At 41.7% G+C, this 12,044-nt stretch overlaps 1 protein-coding gene across 1 annotated transcript in view; it reads left to right on the top strand.

Moving 5' to 3' along the window:
* Window positions 1-12,044, top strand: part of LOXHD1 (lipoxygenase homology PLAT domains 1) — a gene marked incomplete at both ends in the record, with an annotated part of 153,982 nt that overhangs the window by 94,616 nt on the left and 47,322 nt on the right. The window contains 5 exons of the mRNA XM_080362565.1: window positions 1,744-1,906; window positions 4,438-4,592; window positions 5,171-5,380; window positions 6,773-6,896; window positions 11,465-11,673. Coding sequence (XP_080218691.1) covers window positions 1,744-1,906; window positions 4,438-4,592; window positions 5,171-5,380; window positions 6,773-6,896; window positions 11,465-11,673 — 861 coding nt within the window. The remainder of the gene's footprint in view (window positions 1-1,743; window positions 1,907-4,437; window positions 4,593-5,170; window positions 5,381-6,772; window positions 6,897-11,464; window positions 11,674-12,044) is intronic.

The following is a 12,044-nucleotide window of genomic DNA, read 5'->3' as shown; positions in this document are numbered from 1 at the left end:
TGTGTTGGCTTGATAAATAATGATGTGAAAGTAATTAAGGTGGACAATATTCATATGTATGCTATACGTGAAACTGACAGCACACAGAGTACTGCAAAAAGTAGAAATGCCTTCTGCTACTCAGAAGAGAAATGGTGAAGTTTTCATTAAGGACAGGTCATATTTTTCTTCCCTGTACAGGCCACCAATTAATCTGTCAAGGTTTAATAGCAAGGTGACAATAAACCATGGAAGATGCTCTCTGTTACCCCCTCAACTTCCCCCTCCTCTCCTTAGATAGGAAAAAGTGATAAGAAGGATAAGGAGGAAGGAAGAGAGGCTTAGACTTGCAGGGCTGGAAAAAGTTTTAAAGGCTTTACTAATGCTACTAATAAATAAAGAAAACATACAAAATATACAAAACCAGTCTTGAATGTCCCGGGGTAGAGCAGCGTTTAACCAGTAGCTGCAGGGCAGGCACCCAGAAGTCCTGGGTGGGACTTCACAGCAAACCAGGACTGGATTCAGGGATGCAGAGTTTCAGGCTTTGGATCACAGGCATGGGTGGCAGGGTCCTCTTTAGATGCTGGCCATGGTCGAAAAAAGCGAGACCCTTGTGATCTCCCTCCTTTATAGGGTGTATGACGCGCATTGGATGGAATACTTGGTTGGTCAGTTCTAGTCACCTGTTCTGTCTGCCCCTCCTTACAAACATGTCCATCTCAATTGTGGGATGTGTGGAATTTTATCAGTCTTCTTGGCTGTCATAGCAATAAATCTAAACATGGGGCTTCTTCTGCATTTCATTGGTCACACCTATCTGTTTCAGAGTGCAGTGTCCGACAAACATGTAGCTAAATTCAGAAAAGTGCAGTTACTCAGAAGGTACTTAGAAGAAATTAGCTGAAAGTAAAAATCACTGAAAGAGAACTAGTCTTATTTTTTTAACAAAACCAGGACATTTCGTTACTGTGAGATTAAAACTACATTTTTCTTTTCCTCTTCAGACTTGCAGGCTCTGCAAGTTGCATGATGGCTCATGCCCCTTTCCTTATAGAGACATGGCCTGGGGTGCCCAGCACACAGAAAGCCGCCTGACTCTTACCATCTTGGAGCTCTTAAAGGAGTCTGTTCTTAATGAGCAGTCTGGGATTGATTTTGTTTACCAAGTGGAAAACACATGTTCTATTGCCTTTGTTTGTTTGATGATAGAAATCATATTTGTTTCCACCACAGTGAAGTCAAAACAAAAGATCAAAAATTAAATCACTATTTTTCTCCTCTTAATGCATGCATGGGAATTGCCTGGAAACCAGCTTGAGTCAGAGACTTATGGGGCAAATCTTGAAGTATTGACTCAGAAAAAAAGCGCATTCTGACTTCAAAGGGAATGCTGCCTGAATAAGGATTGAAGAGGGATTGTAGTGTCTCAGTAAAACATGGCTTCAGTGGGAATGGTGCAGTCTTGATTAAGAATTTGCGAGATCAAAAACTGGAAAGGACAAAGATTTACTGGATTGTACAGCCTGTCTCATACAGCAATTGAGAAAACTCGGCTACATGTTCAGTGCTCCTTAGAGTCCTCAGATGTCCTCTTTCTGGAGGACCTATATTTCTGTACAGTATTTCAAGTCTGCATCTACATGCACATGCATACATACATGAGTTGAAATATCTGCTTGCATGTCAGAGCATTTTCAATGGGGAAATGCTAATACATGTCACTCTGTTTTGAAGAGATTATCTCTGTTATGTTTACTTCAGGGCTCAGAAACTGTCACATTTCCATGTGAAAGATGGCTTGCAAAGTCTGAAGATGACGGCGAGATCATCAGAGAGCTGGTACCGTCCGATGTTTTTACTGAAAAACTCATGAAGGATGGGACACTCAAGCAGATCGAGGAAGAAGTTGAAGACCCATTAGAAGGTAATTTAATCCTAGCAGTGGGTAGGGATCTGTTAATCTGATCTTTTGGAAGAAAACACAGGGATGTGTGGTTCAGGCACATGCAACACTGGTATGACTGTTCACATTTCTTTACCTTCCTGTTCTCTGGCCTCTCTTCTACCTGCAGCACTTCTATTTAATAATAACATTATTTTCCTGCAGGGCATTTATAAACCTGTCACAGATACCCATTTACACAGGCATAGCTTGCACATCTCTTCTGATGCCCAACAAATTTCCTCTAACTTGTCATTGTCTTCCAGGCTCTCTAGATATCTTTACCGGTTTGCCCAGCATCACCTGTTCTGTGCACTCTGCCCCTTTCTCTTCCACTCCACCAATTTGATTTTTGCTCCTCTTTCCTCTCAAAGTTCTTTTTCCTGCTGCTCTTCAGGTACATATAGACTCACTTTAAAAATGTGGCTCTAGGCAGCCAGCCTTGCCTCACCAAAGCACCTCTGGGGAGTAGAAAAAGTTCTTATGCAGTTCTGAACCCATCTTATAAAGTGTTCATGTCCAGTAATGGGTCCTCCTGGTAGCTGAAGCAACTCAACAATGACTGGTTTCATCCTAAACTGGTTTCTTATCTATGTCTTATGTTCCTAACGCTTTCTTCTAGGATCTACCTTTCATTCTTGGTTCTTGCATCTGGCAACAAGATGATTCAACAGAGAAAATTATTTATCTCCCCGTTTCATTTCTCTCAGAGTCTGATTTACATTTACGGTGCACCATTGTCAGGGTGGAATTCATACAGATTATAAGTGTTTTCCACTGCCAGGGGAAGGGCTGCCTTGCTGTAAGGAAGGCTGTACCCTCTGCACTGTGTCCTTTGAAGAGGACGGTGTGCTCCTTCCTCCTGTTGGGAACTGTGTGATAGATCATGGGAGATTTTTTTTCCCATGGATTTTTTTTTCCATTTCCATTTTAATATCCATTAATAAGATGGGTGACTGATAGCCATTTGTGTGACATTTTCTTTAACTTATTAACTTCTGTTGTTTTACCTTACGTTAGTTACTTTGTCTTAACTAACCTGGGTGACTCTTTCTTAGCTTCTAAAGGCAGCACCTTAAAGCACATTTTACAATCCATGGAATGGAGCTTCTGGAAGACTGAAAGTTTCTTTTGGCTGGGAGCTAGGGATGAGTTTGTGATCTTCTGCTTTAGATATAAAATATCTGGGACAGGAATTATATCTTCTGCATCTCTCTGAGTCCTCATACATCTTGGGCACTGACGCAGTGCAAATGACAGCAACAGAAAATCAGCTTGTGGTATTCTGAGGATCATGTTTTACATAGTAGACTACATTTCATTCCTGCAGGTCTCTAGAACTGGCAAGCAAAACCCAAAGAAGTTAACATTGCTAAGTGGCTAATTGCACTGGCTAATTAGACTGTATGTGTTGCTTCCTTCATTACTAATGTAGTAGTTGTCTCTCAAATTCAAAGCTGTAAGTCTGTAGGACACAATGTGAAGAGGCAAACCAGAAAACCTGGCATTGCACCTAACCTGATGAGCAATCATGATCTACTTCTTACAGAAATTGATGAAAATCCTCCATGGAGACCGAAGCAGAATAGGCCCTGTTTTACAGGGGGAAATGGGTACAGAAGACAACATAGACATATTCTTTTGTGCTGTTAATGTACAAAGAAGAATCCTCACTAAGACTTTGTGCCTCTTCATCAGTTATATTGCCCTGGGATTTGCAAGGAGCTATTCTCTAGGGCTCCTATGCCACCAGAGTAATCAGGGACTTGTACAGTTCTTAATTGTTTTCCTGGAGAGGATGCTTTCAGTAACTGTTTGTTTTCCATGTGTAATCAGGAAAAGAGTAGCAAAATAAAAATAGGAGTATACCACAGGTTTAGTAAAGCACTTTACTGAAGATTTGATGAGGTTTTATTGGATCGTCATTGAGCAAGATAAAGAGAAAGGGTACTTAAAACAGTATTGCTCCAACACTTGCTTAATTAAATACTGTCTCAGCAAAAGGACCCAGAAACCTGTTCTCTCCTTCTGTTTGGGGAATATATAGAGATACAAGCCATTAACTCTGGTAGTAATTGCACATCTGAATCCCGGGAGTTTGTTTATAGAAGATGGAATATTAAGAATTCACAACAGTGAATCACTTGTTTTCAGATTTATGTCCCTTGAGCCTCGGAATGAAAAGTGCAGAGTTCCCTCAGCTCTATCGACATGGCATCCAGTAATAACCGTAATGATTCTTTGCATTTTTAGCTGTGCACTGTGTGATCAAAGCATTACACAGGCATTGATTAGATGGAAATAAGGAAAGTCAGCAAATTCCAGCCCAGTGATTCCCCAACTTTTGGATCATTACTAGAAGTGTAGAAGGAGGAACCATATGGGATTTAAACCTCCAAGAAGTTAGTGATGAGCAGAAAGTTTGGGGATCATTTTCTTAGGTAAACTCAGCATCTAAGATAGGTCTTGATAACTCACCTGTCCAGTAATCACATCTCCATTTCCTTCTGCAGTTCACACATACAAGATAAGTGTGTTTACTGGAGATATCTATGGCGCTGGGACAGATGCTAATGTTTTCCTAAATATCTACGGGGATCTGGGTGACACAGGAGAGAGAAAACTCAGCAAATCTGAAACGAACTTCAACAAGTTTGAAAGAGGACAGGTACAAATGCAATGTGTTAATACCAGTTTTGCGGTCTTTAACCTAAGAAGTCTATGACTGTTTTTATGGGCTGAGCTTTCCTATGAGGGATGAAGTGATTGATTCCACTTACCATGTGGGGACAGGACATAAACTGCATCTGTGTTTCACAAAATAACTCCAAAAGTGGTCAGTCCATGAGTCTTATTCACAGCCTCATATGGAGATTCTCAGACATAAAAATAGCAAAAGTGATCTTATCTGGGTTGTCCATACCAATCTAACTGGATTATAAAGAAAAGTCCTACTTAGACTGAAAAAACAGGATGTAAAATTTCAGGAATTCAATATTGTAATTGGTTGTAAAAGTGACATTTAGTACAGCTCCCCTGGCAGCAGAAGCAAGCTTCAAAACACTTCCCTGAAGAACAGTTTCAGCATACAGAGTTACCTCTATAGACAGCTACAAAGCTTTTAACCAAATGCCATCATGTGAGATGGAGTTTAAACACCTATTGTGCTCTGTAGTCTCTGCTTCTGTCCGGCAGATGATCTGTTGAGAGCTTGTTAACAGAAGCAGCTTCTCTTGAACTCTGCAGGAGGACACGTTCACCATACAGGCTGTGGACCTTGGCATTTTGTACAAGATCAAGATTCGCCATGACAACAGCATGTTCAGCCCTGACTGGTTCCTGGAAAAAGTAGAGATCCTGGATGAGACCACAGAGGAGTCGTTCATTTTCCTCTGTGAGCGCTGGCTCTCCAAAAAGAAAGAGGACAAGAAGATAGAGCGTACGCTTTATGAACAGGTATGGTGACAGCTAAAGGCTCTGATCCCAACCCACTGGTACTAATAGATATAAAACGACTGAACATCTGGCTGAAGCCCAAGCCAGATCCTTAGGGACTTGTGCTTTTTGACTTGTCCAAAATTATTTCATAATATTCAGACAAGTGCTGAAAGTATGGCCACTCTCAGCCCGCTATCAACAGGTCTATAATTTGAAGTTTTAACAGGAAACTCTAGGAGTCTAAGCGAAACTTTTCATCTGAAAGCCAAAGTACTTTGCTGATCCACCACAGAGTGTATTTCCCTGCTGCTGTCCTTGCTGTGCCCCATAACGTAAGTTAGTTATGGGTCACACCATTCAAAGTCCTCATGCCAAAATATTGGGTCCTTTGACTTCATACTCATTGGACTGGACAGGTTTATCTTTTCAGCAGCTTTTCCACCAATGCCAAATAAAAAAATCTAGTTTCTTTGCTGCCAATCAAAGCCTCGAATGTTTTTAGTGAAATGTACTTTCTGCTTGCACGTTCTCTGCTGCTTTAGCAGGCTAATATAGCTAATTGGAATTCGAGGTACATACACTAATTAAAATTAGCAAACAAGATTAATAGACCTCTCTTGCTACAGTGAGGCTGATTATAAGTCCATTGTATCTAAAGAGTCCACTTTGCAAAATACGCTGGCATTTTAATTGACAGTTACCACTAAAATTACCATCAATGAAATTGAGCCAGACTAATTTTGAATGCAACAGAAGAGACATAAGAAGAGTTACACCATGGATGAGTATTGCCATATGGTCCCTCATAAAATTGCGGCAACAATGCTATGAATTTTTGTGGTCACACTTACCCTGTTGCTCATATTAATTCATAATGAAGAAAAGCTAGTCCCTTTTATTTTTTTAATTCTGCAGTTGTGTGGTAAGAGCCTCATATTTATTGGATGACACTGAACACATCTACACTAACTGCTGAAATATAATAGATGTTTCATACCATTGAGCTTTGCAATACTCTCTGTCTTATGCCCTTTGGCCTTTACTGGGTCAATTACTGTGACACCACAGAGTGTGCCCTGATAAGCAAATCTGGCACCGTCTCATCCATCTGAATTTTCTGTGGCCATTGCTCACACAGGTAGCAGAGAAAAGTCACAACACACCATTAAAGTCCATTATATTTTCTTTTATTATAACATACACCCAAAATGGCCTGTCAGGTTTTCCAATGAAGTATATTAATGACTTGCAGTAAATTATAAGTAGTGATTATTTGAGCTATACTGAACAAAGAGCTAACCGGGGAACTACAGGGATTTCTTCTCATGTTGTTCTCGGAGGCACATGGGAACAGCTGACACCACTTGAGCAGTCAACCTCATTACCCTCCCATACATGCCTTCTAACTAGAGCTATGATGGTGAGCGGAACAGCCTGGATGGCTCGTCTCTCAGTGTGTCAAGTCAGGACAGCAATGCAAACCTGAAGGAAACCAAAAAATCCAGCTTGGTCAAGGCGGCAGAAGAAGGATCACGTGAGTGAGCACTGTGTTTGATTGCACACATGCATGAGTTCTTGGCTTTCAGTGCTTGAGAGGTTGTGCTTGTCCTGGTGAAGAATAAAAAGAGGCAGAACAACAAATTGCTCCTCTGCATCTTGTGTTGTGATGGTTTTGGGAAAGGCTGGATGAAGGCTTGTGTTCCTGTGTTTGCTGCTTTTCTAATAGATCTCCAACGCCAACAGTGGAACAAGCCATGGAGTTCACAGCAACTTCAGTGTTTTCAAAACTCTCCTTTCTGTCCTGTGGAAATCTGTGATATTGTAGCTTGTCAGAGTTAACTTCTCCATTGCCAGCAGGTGTAAGTTCTCCAAATAGTGTGGTGCTCTGGACAGTGTGACAACGTTGGTAGGTAGGTGTTTGTTCAAGGGTTGTTTTCTGTCACGGTGAGATAAAAGACACAGGGGACCTCTATGGGCAACTGCAATAACAAGTCATATCCCTTATATGCCTAAAGTTAGTTGAGCCCATCCATAGCACCAAATCTGGAAAAGGGGCCAGTTCAGAACAACCATAAGGCCTCTTCATAAAGAAACCCATAGACCTGAAGAATCATACTGCCTCTTCCTCCTCCTCTACCACCAACTTCATTGAGGACATTGCACTTCAGAGTTGGGAAGAAATGACACTACTCTCTGAACAATAGGGTTTGATGCAATTAGGGGAAGAATTTACGCAAGTTTTATATAAATTCGTCTGAAGTGTCCTTCAAAAGCTCCAAACCTCTTTGCAGTGAGAGGGACAACAGACAAGTCAGACATGCTATCACCAAAAGAGCCTCCCTTGGACTATCAGAGGCTCTTTCCCACATGATTCTCTTAAGTATCTCTTGTTGCTGATGTCAGCTTTTGTTTTTCCTCCTGTGTCTCTTTCACCTACTCAACATGATGTCTCATGTAGCATATTAGATCTGAATTATCAAACAAGGTTTTGAATTTCCTGAGACCTTACTTGCCACGCTTTAGCCAGGCTGGTAGTGACTCATCAATGAGGATGTTTGTTTAATATGAATTTTAATGTGATTTATTTTAGAATCCTTTAGATTTTTTCCTTGCAACATGTAGCTGTGTCAGAGCAGCTGTTGGGTTGGGAGGGGAGTGGGATATGGGGAGTGGAGGAAGAGTACTGGTAAGTCTCTTGGCTCTCAAAAAGCAAGTGCTCACGCAAGTTTTTTCTTTTCTAAATGGTGGGTTGCCTTATAATTGGGTAAAAGAGAGAGATCTGGCAACATTGCCACTGAAAGACAAAGAGTCTGTGGACTCTAGACTGAAGTTCTTGGTCAAAGAACTGATGGAAACAGTCAATGCGTCTAATGTAGAGTTTCACCTTTAGGCTCTGATTCCAGAGAAAAAGCACAGCTGAACACAAAAGAAAAATGTGTTTCTGGATTGCAATTTATAACAGGTGAAATACACCAGACCGTGTCTTCAAAGGCCAGCTTTCATGCAGTGCGGCTGCTCTTGCTCGGTTGTGTCCGATACGAAGTGTGAAAGTTGTGCAGGTTTTGTTTCTGTCCTGGCTGTGAATGAAGCCTGAGAGATCAGTGTCCATTAGCTGAAGCTGACCTCTGTGTAAAACTTTCTAAGTCTATTGATATTTTCTTATAACTTCATTACCACATAGATGTTTTTTTCTTTGCATTTATGTACCCTTTGATTAACCACCTCTGTGTTCCGGGACAATGACCTATCATCTAAATTGCACCTACATTGTCATCCTATATGGGGTCTTTTAGGATTGGATTAAAAATTTAGATGCACGGTTAAGATACCATGTTGTAACAAGGAACTGAACGGCAGCTGATTCACAGTCGCTGCCTGTATATGTGCTTTTAGTCCACAGCAAGTGCAAAATAATTAAACTTACCATAAACTTCCATGGTAAGCCAAGTGTAAAATGATGTAACTTGGCTTAGGAGTTTAAGATAGTTTTCACTGATATGGTCCAAGAGGACTCACAGAAATCATTACTGCAGCTCAGCTGATGCCCAGTAGCTTGTGATGTGATGTGATGTGATACCTGGGTTGCATGTCCCACGCCTTTAAGTTGTGAAGCAGACATAATGCTGCACGTTGCTTAACGTGGTCAGCAACCCATGTGCCTCGGGGAAATCCTTCTTTTGTAATCCCGTATTGTGTTCAAATGAAAAACAAGCGATTCCCATGTTCCTTCTGATAATACTTCTGTGGTGAGACAATGGATAACATCTGCCACGTTGGCATTCCCTGTAGTTTCACAAATAATGGGTAAAACATCAGCATCTCCCATGAGATCCCATCTCCAGTAGAGCTGGGATAGTTCCCATCATCCCCATTGTACCAGGGTGGTCTTTCTTCTCTGAGTCCTGGATCTTGTCATTGCCACTATCTCTGTTGCAGTGACACGGCCTCACTAAGGAAACTGCATCTTGAAGGAAAAGCAGATAAGATGGACCATGTGGGCCAGACAGATGCCTCCTGAACTGGATAAAAAGCCAGCTGTTAATTAGTTGATTAGGAAAGGTGGTATTGGGAAATAGAGTGGCGGTTTGGGCAGCCCAGATCTGACTGTCCCATGGTGAACACCTCTGAGGGGCAGGAGGTGATGTGAGGATGGAGCACAGAGAGAAGCCCTGCTGACCAGGAACCTGCTTGGTTCTGAACTTTGCGCTGGAAGAAAACACTGTGGGTGGTGTGGTCTACATTCCTAATGAAACCCAACCCCCTGTGAGGGGGACATGTGTCCTTGAACACTCTGAAATCTGTGCAAGGACTCACGGAAACAGAGGGCGAAGGGAAATGGGATGGAGGACCTGTTGTGTCCTGCTGTGGCCGTGTTTTGCATTCTCCCATGCTTGAAGAACTATGGAGTCCCAGAGAAAGAGACAGACAATAGAGCAGGGAGATAAACAAATTAAACAACCACTTTTCTAGTTTTTAGAGGAAAAAACAGCAAACAGTGTTTCCTGCTGTCCAATAGCAAGTTGCTCTGTGTCTCTGTATCCATTATTTAAAGTGGGAAATGATAACAATTTCTTATATAGGTGTTTCAAGCACCTTGGCTCAAGGACATAAGGTCAATTGGAAACGCTGGTAGTTCTGTCAGAGGAGAACAGGGTACAAACTGCATAAAAGAAAATTTTGTCCCTATTTAAAATAATGCTTTGTTTAAAACAGGAGTCTGGCACTGTTTTAAACATGACCCCCCCCCCCCAACATATTCTTATAAAATCTGTCTTGCTTACAGCTAAATCGTTTCTCCTGCTAATACCAGCAGCTTCAATGGTTATTTTGTGAAGGATGTGTTGCATATCATTATGCTGATGTGCACACTGAGATGTAAATGATACCATAAAGGGAAGAATAAGTTTTGCCTAATCATCAATTCACTTTGTGTTGATACACAAAATCCTCAAACTGGGGCTGAATGATTCTCTTTGGCTTCTCCTCTGTCCAGAGGCAAGAACGGATATGGTCAGCAGGAATTAATGTCTCCCCTGATATTGCACATATTTTCTGAGCTTGATGTGTGTTTCCATTATAACCCCCACCCCAAAAATGTTGTTAGTCATCATAAAGCAAACTTAGGTGCCAATCTTGGATGATTTGAAAGCCAACCAAGTATTTGTAAAGGTTTATAAACCACTTGTTTAAATCAAAAATGTGATGATGAAGCCAGGCTGAGTTTAGAGTCTGTGACAAGGCAAGTTTCAGAGTTCTGATTCTTGTCAGAACAGTCTGAACAGCCCTGCACAAATGTTCTCAGAAATCAAGCGAGTATTCAGCGTCTAATTCTGCACCGCATGTTCGGCTTACCCAAATGAGCTTTTGGAAAGCGCTCGAAAAGCAGTCTGGCACTTCCTCCCTTTTAACAGCTGAGCTGAAATTTCTGGAAAACACAGAAAAACCTGCTGAGTCGCAAGCCTTGGCCCAAAGGTCTTTCCCCTAATCAATATTATTATGTAATGTATAACATTCTTGAGAGATCTGCCTTTAACACAAGGATTATTCATAGTTTGCCTGGATTTGCAAAGGGGTGCTGAAACACTGAACCCCACAGATCACAGCAATCCTTGAATTAAGCCCAAAGGAGAACAGTTGCAGTTGTACTGGGACAGTACAACAGTGCTGCTTTACCTTGAAGCCAGCATATGTTTATTTGCCTTTGCTGAATGGTGACCATATGATTACTTTGGTCTAACTGCCTATTTAAGACTCAGGTGCTCTATCTCATCTTCAGGAAGAACTCTTGGTGTGAATAAGGATCCAAGACCTCCGCTGTTCTGTCATCTATTAGGGAGAAATCTAGACTCCTTGTATCCAGTAGCATTGTTGGGAGAAATTAACCCTTGCAGAACTTGTTCCTAAGTGTGTATGGTAAAGCAGTCTCCCGTGCACATTTGTAGCTCAATGCAGCGTGTTGTTGTCCACTATCCAAATGACTTTGATGGGATGTGAACCTATTTAGCTGCTCCCTCTGATGGGACAGGCCCCTGGTTTTCCGAAGGCTCATGTAAATATGCATGTGTGTGTCTTCTCTGATGATCAAACCTCTGCTTGTTGCAGTGATCCCGTACCACATCACCGTGACGACGGGCACGGAATACGACTCCAGCACCGACAGCCGGGTGTACATCATCATCATGGGTCCCCAGAAAGTGCAGACAGAGAGGCTGTGGCTGGATCTCCCAGAAGGAAAAGACGAGTTTGCAGATGGCTCTGTGGAGAAATTCTCTGTTTGGGGCCTGGATGTTGGAGAGATCAAAAAAGTGGAGGTACTTTGTGGGCAGACACTGGAGGTGTATGAAATGCGTGGCCAAATAAAGCACATGTTCCTGTTGTTCTTAGCAGTGAGGGAAAGGCAGTAGGTTTTGAAAGGAATGTAAACAGGGATGAACTAATGAGATCTCACATGTGTCTGATCCTGAAAATAAGTCCACTTTACATCTCACAAAAACAACAACCTTTAGAAGCAGAAGATGATTTTGAATTATAAGGAAGCTGAAATATGTCCCAATTTTGTCCCGTCTCTGGCACTGTTTTTTCTTACTCAAGCCCAGTTATTGATAGATGCAATGAAGGTTCCCAGGACGCAGACCTCTATCAGTCTTTTTCCTAGTTGATTTTTACACTGTTTCTAGCTGGG

The sequence above is a fragment of the Nesoenas mayeri genome (genome assembly GCF_963082525.1).
Source record: "Nesoenas mayeri genome assembly, chromosome: Z".
NCBI lineage: Eukaryota > Metazoa > Chordata > Aves > Columbiformes > Columbidae > Nesoenas > Nesoenas mayeri.
The sequence above is the reverse complement of the archived record's forward strand: the minus strand, read 5'-3'. Positions and strand labels throughout refer to the sequence as shown.